The 21193-nt window shown below is 33.7% G+C and overlaps 1 protein-coding gene across 2 annotated transcripts in view; it reads right to left on the bottom strand.

Moving 5' to 3' along the window:
* Nucleotides 1-21193, bottom strand: part of LOC143177042 (GAS2-like protein pickled eggs) — a 103126-nt gene that overhangs the window by 51243 nt on the left and 30690 nt on the right. For both annotated transcript variants that reach the window (XM_076374796.1, XM_076374797.1), the window contains exon 3: nucleotides 5057-5581. In XM_076374796.1, coding sequence (XP_076230911.1) covers nucleotides 5057-5581 — 525 coding nt within the window. The remainder of the gene's footprint in view (nucleotides 1-5056; nucleotides 5582-21193) is intronic.

Below are 21193 nucleotides of genomic sequence, written 5' to 3'. Positions count from 1 at the left end.
AAATTATATGTTTACGTATCATTAAAAATGAATTAACTCATTCAATTTATTACGAATACCTACATTTGCTAGGTAAACACAACAAAAACACATAATATACTTCGAAATAGTAAAATAAATATTTCCATTTGTTTAAAATAGTAAATTATGGCGAATCTGTGTATTAGAATATATTCTGCTCTACTAACTAACAAGAATTGAAAATTCTTTACTTGTATAAGTTGTTTTGCAAGGATGCAATATGTAATAGCCCACAATATAACACTCATTCACGATGATTCTAATCAAACTAAAATAACAACTGTGTCTATAATGAACCTTGTCATACATTCTCGATATAAATACTGAAATACTACTTTACTCTAGTATTATTATCTTATTATTAATACATATTAAGTCTTCACAACTCATATTTCCCGGTTAATTGACCACTGCAAATTGCACCCCTATATAATCTCATAGAAGATGAATCACCTTCATCTTTCAGGTGTATACAACCAAGGAAAGTCCCAGAAACTACGGTAAAATCGGCAATCCGACGGCCAGAACGGATTAACGAGCGTTTCGCGTCGCTTTCGAAAGCATCAGCTCCTTTTAGCTGGCGTCAAAGCAGCGAGACGCCGTTAGTTACGCGCTGAAACACACTCAGAAAACGCGCGTCGCAGCCAAGCAGGCTTTTTCACCAACTCCCTGACACGTGTAGAACAACGACGATTTACACGCAACGGTCGAACGCGGCATTTCACGAAGCAGAAATTCTCTTCTCACAGGGTACCCCTGGTTCAGCGAAGCGACGTTATCGCCAGCCAGTTCTCTTCAATGTATTCAAGAATTCCAGGACATTTTCCCTGGGCAAGATTCCAGACGTAACAGTGAACCAGTGTAGTTCGTGCGACTCTTCCATACATAAATCTTGCGTACACTATGAGTGTTAGGGAATTTATATTAAATAACCATGAAATATAGGGTTATGCACTGAGAGGCGGAGATGCAAATTACTCATGTCCTTTGATAACAAAATAGCTACTGCACGCGGTTGGAAAGAACTTTCGAGGAAAGGAAGTGGTTACACGTATCACTCGTTTGTTGTAACAATGACGTAACTAATATATTTGCTTTTTCTATTAGCACAGGAAGAACGATCTTTGCACTAAATAGTTATGATACTTCCATAAAAATCATGACATAATTGTGAGTTGTGTCACTATTACAAGTTGCAACACATAGATAGTCGATATATAGGAAACGTTTTTGTCCCTATGCCATTCTATTAAAGACTTCTTTCCAGCCTCGCATAGCACATTTATCATGATTAGATATAGTATGTTTGGTTATATAAAGGAAGTCCCATTTAAGTTAATTGTAATTGAAATTATTGTCAGCGTCGTTTCAAAGTACCATAGATTCTATACAATTAATTTCATATTTTATTGTAGTAGAAAATAAGAAATAGTTCATGTTTTAGTATTAAAATTTGTAGATACAAAATGGATATCTGAAGATACGATAGGTTCATAATTAAGTGATGATTTATATAGTAAATAAATGGAAGATAAAAATAATGTTTTTCGTATTTAAATTGCAAAATAACTACAACTTCCTGAATAATTACAACGCCCCCAACAAAGCGGTTAGACCCACATTCGAAGATATTTGACGAGACAAAAGAAATCGGTCATAAGTTCACTAACTGGACACAGTGAAGTGTGAACCATGTATTTTAAATGAGTGTATCTAAAAAGTTTACCGAAGAATGTTAAAGTTAGTCTTGGGTTATAGATCGTTAACAGAGCTATATTGAACCACTAAAGTTCATACGGTGACAAGTCTACGTTTATACCTCATTCACAATGTAGTAATCGCATCATAAAAGTTGATTGTAAAACTTCCCACTGCATCATATTCTTTGACTCTCCTCTAGTATAGATTATTTCAAATTAAATAAAAAATGTTCTATTACGCAAGTACTATAGCTTCCCCTAAAAACTATTCTCTATTCCTTTCATTTAATTTCGTTTGAATAAATAAATACCACATCAGAGTAATAAAAAGAGAAAGCAGTTTGTATCATCTAAGAACTAAGATACTTTTATAAAACGAATATGTAGATTACTAGCGTATAAAATGTTATGTTCTTTTTCAAAATTTTTTAAGAGATTAAAAATCAAGTGAATTAACAAAATTTCCAATCGTTCCTTACATCATATGATTGAACACTAATCGATATAGAGAATCTAGTTTGTTGTGACAACTAGTGAGCTCTAAGTTTTGTGACAACTAGTGAGCTCTAAGTTTTGTGACAACTAGTGAGCTCTAAGAAGCTTAATGTACATATAGTACCTTTTATATGAAAAGTGATTCAGAAAGTAAGGTTCAAACAATTCCTGCACGTAAGGAAGTATTTACGATCATCGAAGACAACTAAAATCGCGATCGGTTACATCGGTGAAATCCGGAATAAGCAATTATGCCCATTTTGCCCACGGATCGCATATGCTGACGCCAATGCGTAACATTTAGCTAGTGATTTAGTGCTCATTATCCATTTAGAGGTAGAAACACGGTTCATACTCGAAACTTGCGTGAACACTTTTTGCTATGTGTCATGCTAATACGATTTACGAGACGCACGCGAAACGACCGACCGGTTTCCGGAAGAAAGTTATCAAGGCGACGTTTAAACTGTTATTTCTCGTGTACGGGAGATATTTACTGGAGTTTTTAGATATCCTTGGGCCACCTGTGACGATATTACTAGGTCACAGTGTCAAATAAATCGCTTGTCTTGGTTCATTTTCTATTATACTGGTCTTAAGCAGTGTGAAGTTTGCTATCACTTTATAAATGGCGGTCAAACGACACTGACTACTATGGATTTAGATGAAGATAAATATCCTAAACGTGACATGTTTTCTGCAACATTAGAAGAAATCAATTTGCATCTTCATTCAAGCTTTTCTGCCTCTGAAATAAGAGAAGGTCTTCCACATAAGAGTCGCCACGGGATTTTCAAACGTTAGAATTTCTTGAGAACTTCAGAATTTAATCAGAATGTTTGCTTTCGATCTTTAAATAGAACTATAGTATTTTAAAAATGTTTTTTACATTAGAATAAATCATAATAAATACAGAACTTTATGTATATTACAGAAAGATAAAAATAACTTATTAAAATGGAATAAAAGTTGCATAACGTGCGGTATCTTTGAGCGTTCGACTACATAAATTTAGGAACAATCATTCATTTGCATTTATTTACGTTACGATGCTTTTTTATGAACTTCTTTACAGTCTGTGCAAAATCGCTGATATGAAAAAGAGATTAAAACTGAATGTGAGAACAGCTTTAACATTGTGAGAGATACAAGCATACTAAAGGATTTTTGCATATTTATAATAATACTTTTTTAGTATTATTTGAAGTGATATTTTTTGTGACAAAAGCATCGTTTTTGGAGTTACTATGATTTTTTCTAATAAAAAATACTAAAACGGTATTATGGTTTGATTTAAATAGGCAAAAACGAGATTCAAATGAAAGAATTCTGATTCACGGAAGACACGCCGAGATAAACGCAGTTTAACTTTTGTGTAACGCAACCCTTGGAGAATTTAAGAAAAGTGTTGGAATTTCGTGGCAACGTTTACGTGGAACACCCTGTATTTGCTGATCAATAAATGACGAAAATCAACAGCTTAGATACAGCTCGTGAGTAATAACCGATAAACATGAATTATGGAGCATAAATTATTAGCGTTGCGAAAGCAACTACGTTTGTCAGGGGCGCTTCTTTGGTCTTTCAACGCCGGGATACGAGTAACTATTCTCTTATTCCTGATCCCATGATATTCACGGTCAGCGGGCGGTAGCGCCATAAATATACCCCGATACATCTAAGAGTGTGGGCTATTCTCATAGTCGAGATACATTATAGCTGTGTTTCTTAAAAATAGGGGACCATTTTCTATGCTGGGGCGTAGAATCCCGTGAATTGGAGAACAGACGCGTCTTTGTTCGTCCAATTGTGAATGATATTATATTAAACTGTTCTTTCTAGTATAATACGCTATATTGATATATATTGATATATTGAGTTGTTTATTATTTTCATGCGTTGGTTGTTACTGTTTTATATTGAGATCCTATTTAATGTATGTGAATATTATTTAACTCCACATGTGGATCTAATTTGGTAGAATCGAGAGAAGTTTAAATAAAATTATTATGTATTTGAAATATATTAGCATCATTAAATAAAACCTAAAAAATAAGCAAAGATATTCTTCCATTCAAGATTTTATCTCTTTAATTTCTGAGATATCTACTTACAAGTGTTGCTTTTGATTTAGCCTATGTTATCAAGAAATTGAAAGTTTATAGATTCTAATGTGTCACCAGTTGTATAAGTATTTTTCTTCAAGATGACTAATTGTAAGCTGTTTTCACAATAAACTCTTGTATCTTGATAAAATTGTCTGTCTTTTTTCAATTCTTATCCTACCCAAGGATAACTCTAAACTCAGAACTCTTCTGTGATTAAAAACATAATTCGAACCAGAATTAGATACATTAGATAATATTAGATCGTAGAATATTCCTAAACACACAAGTCTAGGAATAACCTTCCATCCAAGACCATACTACATGTGCCTATTAAAACACCTCCAAATTCGAAATAACACTATGCTCCAAAACAATCCTCAATCTAAAAATACTCAGAGTTAAGTTATGCCTAACAGAGTCCTAGATTCGGCATTCCGTCGAAGAACATCCTGCACCGCAACATCCCCCAGTTTATGTCAATTACATTATATGCTCCAAACCTCTATATCCTCCAATCTATTTAAACTGAAGCATACTAAACTTCAGGATATATCCAAGTAACCTTAGAACTTCGGACACCTCAACATTCAAGAGTTACTGTAAACTCGCAAATATTTTAAAGTTTAAGAGTACCTTACTCCAGACCATCCAAAAGACAGACTCTAGAGTCCAGGCTAGCCCTAAATCCAAAGATCAAACTAATCAGCAGCTTTAAAGATAAAAAAGACTCACCATTTCGTCGAGACTCTTCAGGTCGTTGGTGACGATCTGCGGCTGGGGGCCGTATATGAGACAAGGTTCCTCCTGCTGCATGTCCGCGTATTCGTCGTCGCTCTCTTCGTTCCCGCCATTAGTATGGGCACCATTCGCCGCTTTATTTTCAGCTGCGATTTCCCTGTCTATTTGCCTCTCCATCTGCACGAGCATAGGCGCCAGCATGCCAAACTTCGCACCTCTCCTGGCTACCTCGAGCAGACAGAGGATCACGTGACGCTCATTCTTGCGCATTATCAGGTCGTCGGTCTCAAACAACAGACACTCGATGATGCCGAGGCTGTTGCGGCACCAGCCAATGAAATTCGACACGTTGTCACGGGCAAAGAATGTACCGGCCTTCGCGTTCGGCAGGAAGGCCACATCGCTCAGCTGGCTCATCGGCACGGCCAGCGACGAGGTTATCGAGCGGGTCATCGAGATCTTACGCGCCTGCCGACGCGCCACGTACTCCGACGCCGCTTTGCGTACGTTGTTCGCGTGCTGCAAACAGATAATCAGAGTTCTCGATCAGAGGTCAGAACGATTCATCATATGGCTGAAAGGGATTATGAAGAGATAGAAAATTTGGACTGTTCAAGATCACTTATCACTCTTGCACTAAACATGTACATTCCCTTGCGTTTGCTACGAATCAATCGATACACTACCCTTTTAAATTACGATTTATTTACGATATTATTATAAATAGAAAAAAAATTGCAAAGAGGTTGTAATCCTTTTCTAACAAAGGACAAATAACTTGTTATCAGAACTGAACATTTTTTATTTTGGGGGGTGGGGAGAGAGGTATTTGAGGAAAATCTTTTTTGCCAATAGTATCTATAACGTCTTAGAGATCAATCACATCTTAGAGACGTCATAATCAATTGTGGCACCAGGACCAAATGATGTTTCAGAGACGTTATTTTAACCTAAAGGATTAAGACTGTCTGTTGAGAGCCTATAGGCGTCAACAAGTATGATTAATAGATAGACTTCTAGGATTTTTGCGAGCAGCACGTTGAAGGTATTTGAAGTGCTGCACTGAAATGGTTAAGGAAGTAATTTATATTATGGGCATAAAAAACATAGCGAGGTTGCAAGAACAGTGTATAGCAAGAACATTAATCCTTATTACTGTTTGTACTTATTGTTATTTATATAAGAATAAACCTGTTTGGACCTATGGTGCTCTGTAATGAGTGATAAAAGATGTATTTGGTAACTTGTAGTCTCAAGGATAAACCGTAAGTATCTTATTGTATTCTTTTCATCAGCTTTATGGTTTTATATTTCTTCGAAAATAGCAATGGTAGTCCAATCTACTGATTAATAATGGTGAAGGTGACCTTGAATGTCCAAAATGGTATCCCATTTTATAATATGCAGACATTTAAAAAAATTTTTAAATCATTGTAGTAGATCCTGCGAGATCTACATTTCTATAGCTCTTTGAGCTTTTATAAAATGTGAAAATTTAGAAATAGCATATTCAACTACACAAAAAGGAAATTTCATAGAAACAGTTTTAATTATTCCAGGTGGTAAAGGATTCAATTTTAGTATTAGGATTTGGTTCCTTTTGTTCAACGGTTATATCGTAGTGTGTATGTTCTTATCGTTTTTTTGTAGAAAATATATATGTATTTATATCTTATTATATCTACATTTATTGTTGAAATCTGTTTTTTCACTTTCGAGTATTTTACGATTTTTTGGTAACTGATCAATTTGGTAGGGAAAAGTAAATTCCTGTTTTCAGATAATGAAGCCGTCAATATAATTATGATTGTGAGTTAAATTTTCTAAACAACTACAAACGCGAATTTTAGTCTAAAATATTGTCTCCATAGATACAAAAAATTACTAGTTTTACTTCTGTAGCAACTTTGTTCATACTTTTAGATACACTAAATACAATATATCTGTTAAGAAATGTAATTCCTTATACACCAAATGAATTACAGAATTGTTTCAAATACTATCTGTAGTAATATAAAAAAGAATTAATACCATTTTTTAACACTATCAATTTACAAGCAATACGAACATTTGCATTCGCTTACATATCTTATTCTAATTCTCAAAACTAATTCAAAACTACCTACAGAATAAGATCTGATCTCAACAGACAAAAAATCCTCAAGTCTATCTTGCGGTCATAAATTCAGCTTACAAATGTAACAACTTGCAACATTAAAGAACTCGGGAACGCCTCGAATATTCAATCTTGTTTGATGTGAATATCTATACAAAGTGGTCAAGCATCTTTGGCTGAAATCTCAGCTGCACAGCTGACATTCACCGATCTCATCGTGCAACGTGCATCCCAGCGATGGAGGCTCGTTTGCTCCCGCTGATTAAAGAGTCAAACAGACACCGATAGCATCTTAACACCCCCAAAGCTAATTGTTCCATTAATAATAACACAGTGCCCGCTCGCGCGCACCTAATGCACTTAACATTTGCACAGACGATAAATAATTCTCGGCGTGCACGAGCAACCGAGCGCAGCTCGTTGCTGCTGCACTTTTATTATCGTGGCTGCCGCACGGCTTAAGTAACCCCGCGTGATAATTGGATATCGGGATGATGTAAATGAGCGTGTAGCGAATGCTATTTGAATTGCGCCTAATAACAGGTTTTGCAGCAGTGTCTATCGGTTTTAATGCTGTCCAGACGCGGGAGGACCTGTTATTTTCCAAGGAGCTAACGGCGCCTTGGCCATTTTTATCATCGCCATTAATTAGAAACGAGACGATAGCACTACAGAATAGCGCGAATCAACACGTTTGTGTGACCTAAGTCCACCGTTTAACAAGGCCTCTGGTTTTGATTTGTAGGCGAGTAACAAGGGCGCTTATTGTTTCTCATTTAATGAGCAATGATAACAAGTAGGATAAGGCCTTATTATTCTATGGCCTTATTGGGTACTGTTTTTGACTACCATGTGAGGAAACATATCTCATCCCTGAACTTATATGAAGGGGTCACAGTATTTATACCTATTCAACTTTTAACCTTTATATGCTTCATTTTATTTTTCACTGCTTTTTTAAAAAAAATTTAATTCGCGTAAAGTTCGTTGACTTTTAGTAATAGATAATATTTAATACACATTCTTATATGTAAATATAAGTTATACTATTTTATTAATAATAGTAATTCTTATTTGAATAACGCAAAAGATTACTGTTTAGTACATATGAAGAATATCGATGATTAGCTTACAAGAATTACAAATTTTCGATATATTATCGCATTATAAATCTAGTGAGTCTATCGTATTATGGTATAACGCTGAAATCATAGCAGCTGAAGGTTATGTTCGTACATAACAAATAGCGTCTTGAATGAGAGTTGTCTCTGATGAAACGTGTGTGAACCCCTATAATAGACACACAGAGGACATTTGTCCTCTGCTCGTGACATGTGACCCCCTTGACAAAGTAACATTTCGTAACAATCACTTTTGCGTAATTTCTTAATCGTATACCGTAATAATTTAGTTATTACCATATCGTTAACCTCCTTTGGGATTCAAAAATTGAAAAAGTAAAGCTTTACTAATATTTCCACCGCAAAAGAAGAAATACATGTTTGAGAACTCATTTCGCACACAAATCTTCACCCATGAATCACACTGTTTGCCAGCTCATCCGACCCATTTATCTCCTTTTTATTTATTACGCAGTGAAAGACTGTTTTAACCAACTTACGCTCACAACCCCATCTAAATGGTTCGTGTACACACAATATTTACACGGAAACTTGATCAATGGGGTGATTCTCGCGTTCCGTGGTTTCTATAGGGACATCTGCAAGCCTTCTGCAAACGGAGTTCATTTTGAGTCGCTCCATTATTCCATCCCGAGCAAATAGTCCGTTTCATTCTAGAGACATTGACTTCGGTAGAAAAAAAGATTGACGGGAAAGGTCAACGGCGGCTACAAAGCATTCGATATCGCCAGATTACCATTAACGCAGCGTACTTGAACTGCACCGCGGGTAACCTGATACTTTTACAACGGAACCAGATTTTTATCGACAGATGCGGTTTCGACTATAACAGAAGGTACTCGTAATTTTAACGAGTTCAGAAGTACTTAGGTACATATATGAAACACTGACATTTATCGCGAATTGTTATTTCTTTCAGCAACCGAAGCGAAATGAAAGAAACAGAAAGATCTCGAGATCAGAAATACAATAAATAATAGCTAGCTAATTATTTGCTGCTTGTGAAATTTTAATATTCATTCTTTGGAGGCCATTCAGACGTTGACGAGGTCAATGTTACATACGTAGATTAATGAGATTATTCATCTCACTTTCACCATTTCTTGTCGTTCTTAATCTCATCTTACGGAACGAATTAGGACTTCTTTGACTTTTTCATTCTTAAATTGTATTTAAAGATTTGCGAATAATACTTGAGATGAAATAAGACGTGTGCTTTATTGGAGGGATTGAAATATCTTAATATATTTCTTATGAAATATTATCAGCTAAATTTTTATTACTTTAAAGAAAAGGAAATAAGTTTGCTGATAAGACCAATCGTACAAAACTATGAACAATGAATAACAAATGACAAAATGGTTGATTTTCCATTAAATAATTGGATTTATTACGAATTTTTGTTTACCTTATTTTAATTTAGAACTCAGAAAAAAACAGAAAACGTGAAATACATCATAATTTATTTAAAGTATTACAGAAAAAATAATTTTACTTTGCTACTATAGATCGATTGAAACATACAAGATGTATGTAATGTGAAATTTACTATAGATTAGCAAATATCCCATTCAAAATGGCTTTCCATTTTATTGTACTTTTCTGCTAAATTCTGAGAATTAGTAATAATTAATGTACACACATACAATTACTTATTATTCAAATATTATGTGTAATATACGTTTCATAGAAATCATTATGTTATATCAAGCAAACTTCCCGTATCATTTACAACGCGTATCTGCTACCGCCTCTGTTTAACCGACCGTACGACTTGATAAAGCAGTTAAAGAGGTCAGCTCGCAGACGCTGATCGATTGTTCGGTAATTTTTCATTTCCTGCCTCGATACGCTGTCATGAATTTCAACACTTGCCGCCACCGGGAAGACGTTACGGTAAGCCTCGTAACTGTTCCCAGAATGCAAACGATCAAAACGACGAAACACTTTTTTGAAACGCTTTTTCAAATTCTCATCATTTTCACTGTCTAATTGAAATGATTGCATATTAAAATTAATTTACTATTTTTGTAAAAACACAATATGTAAAGTGTTCATTGAAAACATATTTCAAGTTTCTTCTTATGTAGATATGTTATAAATAAATAATATCACAAATTTACAGTTTATACATACTCACTCTTAAAAACTATTTTAAGAACTCTTAAAAATATCTCTAAAAATATCTTAAAAACATTTTATCACCTCATAGACTTTAATCTTTCTACTCTTTTGTACTTATACATATTGTACATGCTTACAGTTCTCATACTTAACTTATGTTTTCAAAAAGATATTTCTTTTATTAGATGACAAGATTTTGTTTAAAAACAGAAAAATACAAACACGAGAATAATTCAAATTTATTTCTATTTTCTGTACCCCAGAAGTAATTTTAGTTTTAAATTTTCGAAAGTGCATAATTAGTAAAAAACTGTTTAGATAACAGAATAGAGAATATATTCATAAATAAAAGTCTCCTTTAAAATTGTGATATCAAATCTATGGAAAACAGAAATCATTTACACCGTTATTCCACATACATATAGAAAGCACCACTCTGTACAAAGTCACCATCATAAATGAAAAGTCAACTTTCCAAGAAAGTAAAACTATTCATATGCTCTATAAATAATATACCTTCATGTAATAAGGAACCAATTTTTCTAAGATATACTTCAACCTGTCATAAACTTTTTTACGACACTATTAATACTTTAAATTTCCAACCAAATACAATTCTCTGGAAATTTTCCAAAGTAGCGTCCATAGTTCGAATATTCGAATGAAATGTTCTATCAAAACAAATGCATCCGATTACTATCTTGCTCCATTTTAAGGAGAACACATTGGGATATTGTGTCAATTGATATTCGTGCAAGTACATATTGAACTTGATCGCTGACGCTAGTTTTAAGGGCCTATCGTTCCGCGTATCTCGTTTTCACTGGTCTTGGCTGCACGTGGAGCCCATCCCATAAGGCGATGGTATGCGGTTCAAGCCGACTCGTACACTCGTAAAAATTCTATCTAACAGCATCCGGTCGGCCGCCCCGGCCCGCCCGATTCCTCCCCAGGGATAATATAGAGATTAGGCGAATGTGTCAACGGCCTTCTGTAACGAAGCAACCGTTTCGTTTCGCCCTCGCAGCTGGAAATCTAGTAGTGGAGTAGGTGACTCGTTGTCTCAATGTTCAACCACTAATTCATGGTTTTTTGCTTTTTATAAACTGTTTGAACGAATGAGCAATCGAAAATTTTGGTTCGGTTAACGTTTAGAGTCTAGATACTCCTTTTCGTATTTACTATTGTGGGTGTTTCAATTTTCCTGACTGGGCAAAATATAGGGTAAATTGAAATACAGAAATGTAAGCTGTTTCTTGTGTACAAATATACCTACATACATATGCAGTTGAGTATACGGTAATTGAACATTTGCGGTTAATTGCTAAGTGAAAAGTTTAGTTTGACCTCTGTGCAATTATGTTTTAATTCTAAGCTCGTGTCTTCTTAGATTTTTCATTTGAATGATTGTTAAGAGTACAGAACTTTTCATACATCAATTTTAAAGATACATAAATAACTGTCTCTTATTTTATGTAGAAATATGTGAACGAAATATTGTTACTGAAATTTCAGTCAACTTAGTAGTACTCAGCTAGTATCAGAGACTTTAATACTATTAAATATCTAGTAAAAAATTTAAATATGAATTTATGAGTTAGTTATTTCTATTCCGTTTTTAGTACTATCCTAATTTTCGGAAGAATTTTAGATAATATCCTACGTCTACACAGTATTCACATAGGTTACAATTTTATGATCTATAAATTCCAACTTTTACGACATCGAATACATTAGATCCACCAGCTAAACCGAAATTAACAAAAATAGAGCTAGTTCCATCTATCCATCAATTCAGCTATCATCGCATAAAATTTATTTGTATCTCACTCCGTCGCAGAATGAATTTCCTCCAAATCAAAATCTCAAAATTTATGAATATTCATTCGTCACCGAAATGGAGGCGAAATCTGTAATGACAGCAGACGCTAAACGAAACTAGAAATCGCGAGAGAAAACGGCAGCCAACATGAAATTGGAATAGGACATAACTGTTCCCTCGAATTAATTTCCGCTCCAGCTACGTACGTTCACGAATTTCCAAAATCAGTCGCGATGGAACCCGACCAAATCGATCGATGACCCATTTGCCCATACAATTACCGACATCGTTGCCAGTTAATATGATACAATCACTGACCATCGTCGATTCTAATTGTGTGAGGTATTAATAAGACCCTCAACGACACAATTATTTCATGAGAATCGAATTTAAACGATCATTGCACTTGTGAAGGGGAAAGGGAGAGGCTTTCGAGAAAAAATGAAACGCCTTGATACTATCCTGCAATTTATTTCAATTATATCGTTTAGCCGTTTTCATCGACTGCAGAGATTCGTGGCAAAGTGCAAGAAGATTAATTCTCTAACCCTCAAATCTCAATTGCAACACTGTACATTTAGTAATAAAATAAATTATTAATTATATTTAATATATTTTGTAACATTAAAGTTGCTTATAATACAATAGAACCTCGATTAAGCGAACTTAGAATATTACAAAATTCTATAATTATATTAAATAGTGATATAATAATAGTTTGCTAAAGAAAATAAAGCTAGAGGAATACTAACCTAAAAATATCTGCAAGAACAACTTTGTTAGAATTGTGATTTTCTAATTCTTTTCGAGATACATTCTTTTACTAATAAAATATGAAATGTTCCATATTGCAATATATTCTATAACATTTAAGGTGTAAAGTTAGTTATAATATCTTTAAATCTTTAACTATTTGATGTGATTTCTTTCATTAATAAATTATATCTGAAAGTTAGAATATGTAATGCTATTTAAAACTTTATTAGAATTGTAACTTTTTGCAAGTTCAGTGTACTGAAGCATTGTTTCCGAATCTATTTCTAATCACATGTACAAACACAGTCTTACAGTAGCCGCGCGTGTAAATCAGGGAGTAGCACAGATTAAACGAAACCGTATATCTAACACGTCACAGTGAACAGCAATTCAACGGCACGCACGAAATTGGAAACGAGAGAGACACATCAATAATGGCAAAGCTGAAATTAGATGTAACTGTTCCTGAAATTAGCTTTCTCTTTACTATTTACTCGCCTCCTTTGTGGACTCTACAAATCAGGACGAATATCTCCCACTCAATAACGTGTCGAAAAATTTGTTAAACAAAAAATTGACAAAGCAACATCAGACAAAGTGAAGATCATTGATTTCTACCTGAAAGACTGACTTCTCAAGATTTCTTGGAAATTATTCTTTTAACATTTTAAATAGTCTATGTACTACTAATTCGCATGAAATATCACCGTGGGAAGAATTTAAAAGGCTTCACGAGTAAAACAAGATTCACGAGGCTGAACACGCGACAGTAATTAACATATTACGAACCGTTACGTACTACTACGTCTCTTCGTATGCAAAATCTGTATCCCGCTGACGTACTACTATGTCCTTTCGCATGCAAAAGCCATGAGCTATCGATACCTATGCCTATTCAATTGTAATTAGTTACATAACGTTTCCAAGAGTCTACTAACTAAAGGTAATGCCGGACGGTATTTCAAGGATATGAAACTAGCTAAGTTCAACGAAAGTCTTCCTGGGAAATATATTCAACTTTTGAAAAAGAGTTAAAATATAGCCAGGATAGAAACAAGTGTTTGCTAAGGACTCTGACACATACAGGGTGATCAGTTCAATTGGAGACCCTATAACGAATGTTGGTAGCACTTACAATGCTAACAGCATCTAACATTAGGAAAATTTCCAAGTAAACTGATCACCCTATATAGAAGAGAATTGGCAGTGATAAAAGGAAACCAAATAAATTTGCTTCTACACTTTATTACTTAAGATGAAGTGCTCAGTTAATTTGCTACGTACTTTAACTTACGAAAAGTGAAATTAAAGCTGCTTCATAGACCTTACTTTCTTAAAGGATTTGAAAATTTTGAAGTTTCTATGTTTCCAAAGTATATATATTTCAAGACATTAAGTTCTGAAGTTTTCATGTTCTTAAATTTTAACTTTTCCAATTTTTACATTTTCATGTTGTCAAATTTACAAATTATCATTTTTTTAAGTTTTCAACTCTCAACTTTTCCAACATTCTAAATATTGATATTTTCAATTTTTTTGGTTTAATATTTAAATTATCCAATTCTCAAATTTTCCAAGTTTTAAAATAAAACCTATTCATATATTTAGATTTTCAACATTTCAAGTTATCAAATTAAATATTAAATTATCAAATGTAGGTGCAAATATTCAATTTTTCAAATATTTCAAGAAAATAAGGCATACGAAGCAACTTTAATTATTAATATCTCGTTGACTACAGAGCATATGCCCCGAAAAGGAGATACTGATGTATTCGACTTAACGAGCTCTACAAACTGGCAGAGACTCATTAAAAAGTGAGCGTTACACCTGGAAAGGTCTATTCGTGACTTAAGAAATACATGAAGAACTACAATCTGCGGAAACCTACAGACACGACATTTCCATATTTATCAAACCTTTTTAATAGGTCTAAAAGAAATTTAACTTTGAGGATAAGTGAAAAAAATATTAGAGATTTCTGTTTCAATTATATTTTATAGGTGTAAATTGTGTAATCAACTTTCTCTTTCCACTAGTACCTGCAAAACTTCGTACTAAATATATTTTTTCAATTAACTGTGAATTGTACTTTTGTGAGTAATATTCAAATTAAATGACTGCATATGTAAGCATGTATAATTACAGCATGTTAAAAAACTGGAGATAAAATTTTAGGTGCTTATCGAGAAGAATAACAAATGTCTAATGAACATATGGTCTAAAATTAATCCTTCTGATGCAAAATCAATTTTTACTAATATTTACCAACATTCGATTATTGCAAGTCTCTTCAGAATGCAGTGAATGTACACAGAATTGTACAATTGATATAGAAAAACATCAATTCAAGAATTTATGATAAAACAAGATTATTATTAGTATCAACAAAAGTTACTTGATAGACAAAATTTAATACAAATGACTTGTTCGATCACTTGATTTAAATCTTAAGAATTTCTTTTTATCGGGGCACCTGAAGATTTTAATTTACTTATCACCGAGAAATAATATACTACAATTATAACAAAGAATAGAGAATGTATATCTTATAAGATGACATAAAAGATAGATTGCGAAATATACATCAACCCATAATTCACAGATATGAGTTTTGTATTGAAATCAAAGGAAGATACATTATACAACAAACCTTAATATTTTTTATTAAAAAGATTAATTGTAGGACCTATATTACTCAATCATTTTTCACAGCACATTTCGCAATATTTTCTCAAATCTATTATCCCAAGTGAGTATATTAACATGTCGGTGACAGGAAACAAAAATTCTCGTTTTTATAAAACCATGTGTTACCAACAAGAAAGAAAAAATTAAAGTGTGTAATAATATAGCAAATATAACATATAGCAAAACTTAAGGAAAAAATTACCCCATATTTAATACCCTCTATGTTACTATCCCCATGATGCTAATAAGAAAAAACAAGAATAGTCTCCGAAAAAGTTTCAAAGCAAACGAAACCCTTCAAAGTGTAGATGGAAGTTGGTACCCAAGCGCTATGGTATGCCACTGCTGAAATTTCTTGCGTATCTATCAATTAAGGGGTCAAGCACAGGAAGATTTCGCCAAGTGGCAATTGAGGGAGTCTGTGTAAAAGAGCTCCAAGGGGTAATCAAAAGGAGGGCAGATCAAGATGAGAATCACTGGTCGAAAAGAGGAAGAGGAGCGTGCAGAAGAGTCGAGAACGGCCGCATATGGTAATATGCTCGGCAGATGAGAGTTTGACGGCAGGATGTCACATTACGTGGCCCCTGACCCCCTCGTGCCGTTCCGCGACTACCGTGGGCAAATGCGCTTAATGAAAATGGCTGCTGCACATTCAACATCGTAAATTAGAGCCGAGTCGCTCTCCTCGCCGCGCAGTCACCAGGGATGTCGTGTCGTTAACCGTAACGCCACAGAGAAAAGCGTAACGCGACGCAGTTTGTTTTATTCGCCCTCCCCGACCGCTTTCGTGATTCGAATCGTGGGAGTGCGATCTTGAAAGCTTCTGTTCCTTCTGCTCCTCCATGCTTTTGCGAGATGCTACGAGAATCTGCGTGTCAGTCGTACAGGTCGTTTCAGGACGGAGGACTTCAAGTTCTTCGGGAAAAGTGAAGTGGAGTATAACTGACAGAACGGTACGATTTCAAGGTGTTATGTTTATCGATTTATGAGAAAATCAACCCTTAACCCTACAATTCACGATTTTTCATTTGAAAATAAAATAATTCTTTTGTTTAAAACGTGCCGCATAATAAAGAAAAATAATACAGGTCTTACTGTTGAAGTTTCCATGTGCAAACTGTGTCCTTTCGGAAGAAATATCCCGACATTTCGCCAACATTGCAGTTAGCGTTCTCAGGGGGTCGAATGACACATTGATACAGTATCGCTATTGTTGAAACCTCGCAAGTATTAAAATACACAATTGTACTTGTAACTAAGTAATGTACTTCAACGCAACAACAGTTATAAAGACTATGAAGACTGACTAGTACATCTTGTCGAGAAAGGCTGTAAGTACAGAATTGTTTCTCTGCTCTATTCCATTCTTTATTCTATAATGTTTTAGATTTTTCCGTGTGTGTATACAAGGTGTTCAATTTTAATCGACAAATGAGAATTATTCGTAAAATATTTGTAATAAATAGTAATAAAAATTAAATGTAATAAAATAATAAATTAATTTAATAAATTAATAAGACATGCTATGTCTCATTTTTATGTAACAGTTAAAACTATGGTGAGTTAGTAAGTTATTTTAATAAGTAATAAGATATTTTAATCGGAATCGAAATTTCACGTCCATAGTAATGCGTACAAACTGGATATGCCCACAATTAGAGTTAAATGTATAGAATGTAAACAATAAAAAAGCTATACAATAAATTAACATTTAAACAATAAAAATTCATTTAGTTCCAATCACTTTTCGTTAAATTCTCTATTGAACCACTTAATGTCACAATGGGGTTATGTTACTGTTTATAGCCTTGTCAGTTTTACGACTTCATACAGTCTTTATCGTCGATTACACAATATTTTATTATCGATATTATACTAGCTTTATATCTTCATACATAAATGTCTTTCTTAATATCAAGCCATTTAGATACAAATATTTCTTGAAGTCTTAATATCTCAAATTTCAAATATTAGGTTAGACCTAATAGCTGTTATATTATATCACAGCTCACACTATACACTATTCACGTTATGTTACTTACATTGTTAGATTAATAAAGACGATGATAATAATAATAATAATAATAATAATAATAATAATATAATGTATCGTAATGTACAACCAGAACACACTCTTAAATTATAGTCCTAATGTCCTATAAGTTAAGGTGTAAATGTCCCAATACCTAAATCTTAAGATATCAATTAAACTATATCAGATATCCCGATACATTAATTATGAGGTTCCAGAAACTGAGGATACTATTTTATGACACTAGCTTTTATCTTTACTTAGGTATACCTAATGTATACCTTAATGTTAATGATTAAGTATTAGGACATTTGTCTTGAAATCGCCTATATTTCAATTAAAAGTTTCGGTGCAAAAACGGCCAGCCTTTAATTAAAAGAATTTAAAGAAATAAAATTAACCGATTTTGGCACCTAACCCTTCAATTAGATTTGCCTATATTCTATTTCAAAAGAAGATCCTGTTTTCATTTGTATCAATTCTTGTTTATCTCATCTAAAAATGAGACTTGAAAACTATGACATCTGTACCAAGAAGAGGTGAAGTCGACGTCGACTTTACAGTGAGAAAGAACAATATAACAATACATTGTAACATCAGAGGTATGTTAAAGATCCAAATTATGCCGTGTCTTGGCCACAGAACAGTTAATCTTGGTCTTTAGTTCTCCAACAATGGGATCCGACGCGTGGCAGAAGCAATTCTGAATCATCTCGATTTCACAGCAACTTTATGATTCCCAGTTAAAGCATTGCACGCGTGAAATGCGTGACGATGTCGAACAGCAAGAACGTGCCTCAGAAGAATACCGAACGAGGAACGATGATATGCATACGGACGCCACGAGGAAAACCTGTTCCGTTTTTGTTGTCTACCGTAGGTATGGTAAGCGAGGTGCACGCGACGCGCGCAATTATTGCTACTACAATAGCCAAGTGCGAGCCAAGTTTTTATACACGCGGTGGGAAAGGGAGAGTTGGAAAAGCGAAGTTTCTAGGAATTAAATGCCCCCGTGTGAGTAGAAAATATTTAATCTCCACTTTTCAGAGGATTCGTGTTTTCCACCATTAAATAAGGTCTCTTTCCAATGTTCATTAAAATATTTTCTCAAAGTAATGAATGGAAATAAGTGTGTAAGTGGAACAGAAGGGTAACGAAAGGAATTCGTAATGAACGGAAAATTGCAACTACATATTTGTCATATTTGGAAGATAAGGCACCTTGTATGATGAAAATGTTTTCGTTCTGCAGTAATACCAACGCATACCTAAATATGCTAAAATGGGATTTTAGAAATCATAGTAAAAATTACTTCAAAGTAAAATTTTTTCACATTTCATAAAAAAAATGAAACCAAATTTCATTCGCTCGTCAAAACACATTCACAAAAAACTTAAGTTTACTGGACTTATATTTTTAATAGAAAGGTTGAACAAGGAGAACATAAGAAAAGACAAGTTCATAATTCAAAATATTTAGAACATAAATAATGAATGAAATAAAACGCAATAATAGATGAGACGTTTTCTATGTAATACCTGTAGGCATAATAACTAAAGAAATAATATCATTATTACCTTGCTTTATTGCACTGTTCTACTCATAAATACATGTCTCATTCAGTACAGTCAACTCATAAAGGAGTCAAAATACATTTTCTCCAAAAGTAATAAATCTATCATGTAAATACACGAAGAGAATTTAACTACACAATCCTAATCATTAATACCTACATGTACATACATTTAACACATCCAATTCAAGAAAGAGACAAAAGACATTTTCATAAGAAGTAAAAAAACAGGTCAAGGAAATACGAGTATACAGAGATTAAGCTTACTACTTCCATGTATTGTTATAATCAGATAACTAACCCTTCTAATATTAACAACTGGAACTAGAACGGTCTCATAGATTCTTGCCATTTCGTCATAAAAGAAAATGTCCTTTCGCTCCACCCTTCCGCTAAATACACCATTCTCCGTCAAATAATTGCAGTTAATCGTTAACTCAAAGTCGACTAGTACTACAGTTTTCCTTAATGCAACTGTCCATTAGAAAAATTCATTTATCGCAACGCATATATTCAATTTCATACGACCATTAACGTTTTCTTGCTTCACTATCTCGATACACCGTTCCAGCAAGTATCCCCAGCGAGTTAGCCATTAATTACAGCGCGGATTATTTTGTCTGGCAATTGTGTTCTCAATTACTTAATAGCCTGCTGATGTCGATTACTATGACAGCTGATATAGTGGGAAAACTGCCTTTGAACGGTTAAACGTAGCAATATATTACGGTGAAACCAATACCGAGGCAAATAGATATTTACGAGCCGATCGGAGGAGTTGCATTGGTTCGCTATTTCGATGGAAACGTAAGATAGTTTCAACCGAAGAGGGATAGGTGGATAGAGAGAATTTCATGACTTTTAGACAACGTGATATTAACACTCACGGAATAACTTACAAATCTATTCAACTGTGGCTAAACGATCCATAATTGTTAATTAAGAAATTTCCTATATAGATTTTATATCTTCGTATCTTGGTATGACTCATTAATAAGTTTCATTTTCTTGAAACGTAACATTAATGAAGAATAAGTAACATTCAATCATTAATAAATAAGATGGCTACAAAATTTAAACTTTAAAGTTTAAACAGACCTTGTATTCATCAGGAAGTAAAAGGTTTAAAGAATTAATTGCAGTCGTACTGCATTTTTAAAAAATTTGTCTTTTCGTTAAAATTATTTTTTAAGCTTGTTTTCCTTTTCAAGATGCTATGACAGTTTCTCACTACATACAAGAGTGAATATTAAATTTAGTAATCAAATTTGAACTTCAGGAAATATTTTTACTTACAAATATATTCTGTAACTCTTCACATACAATTTCCTCATTAATATTACAAATTTTAAAAAATTTAAAAAGGAAGTAGTCTTCGTTTTGAAGCAAATAAATAAAAGCAATTTTTAACATGTATGTTAGTATTTAACAGGTTTCTGCAAAAGTACTACGTGAACAAATAGATAAAATCTTCCCCAAAATTGTAAATTTAAGTTTAATCGAAATGTATTTTTAACAGAAAATCAATTTTCAATAAAAATAAAGACAGGTATGTATTTTTGTGCTTTAAAAACAATGTACGTCCAAATAATGACGCAACAAATTTTTAAACTGTTTTATTCAACTGTAACGAATTCAGCAAGTAATTGTCAGTATTTCAGATCTTCCATGCACCTATTGCAACACCTTAATGCGGAAGCTACTATAAAAAGCGTAAATAACTAAATACAATACTAAACAAATAATAGTAAATAGTAATGTTGCGGTGGATTTATTCTTTTACCACAACAGAGCAAATGTGTATGGAGTTGCAACAAGCAGACCCGTTTACCCGAAATTCACGAGTGCAAGTACACCTCGTTCCGCTTTTGTGCA

The sequence above is a fragment of the Calliopsis andreniformis genome, chromosome 3, assembly GCF_051401765.1.
Source record: "Calliopsis andreniformis isolate RMS-2024a chromosome 3, iyCalAndr_principal, whole genome shotgun sequence".
Lineage (NCBI taxonomy): Eukaryota > Metazoa > Arthropoda > Insecta > Hymenoptera > Andrenidae > Calliopsis > Calliopsis andreniformis.
The sequence above is the reverse complement of the archived record's forward strand: the minus strand, read 5'-3'. Positions and strand labels throughout refer to the sequence as shown.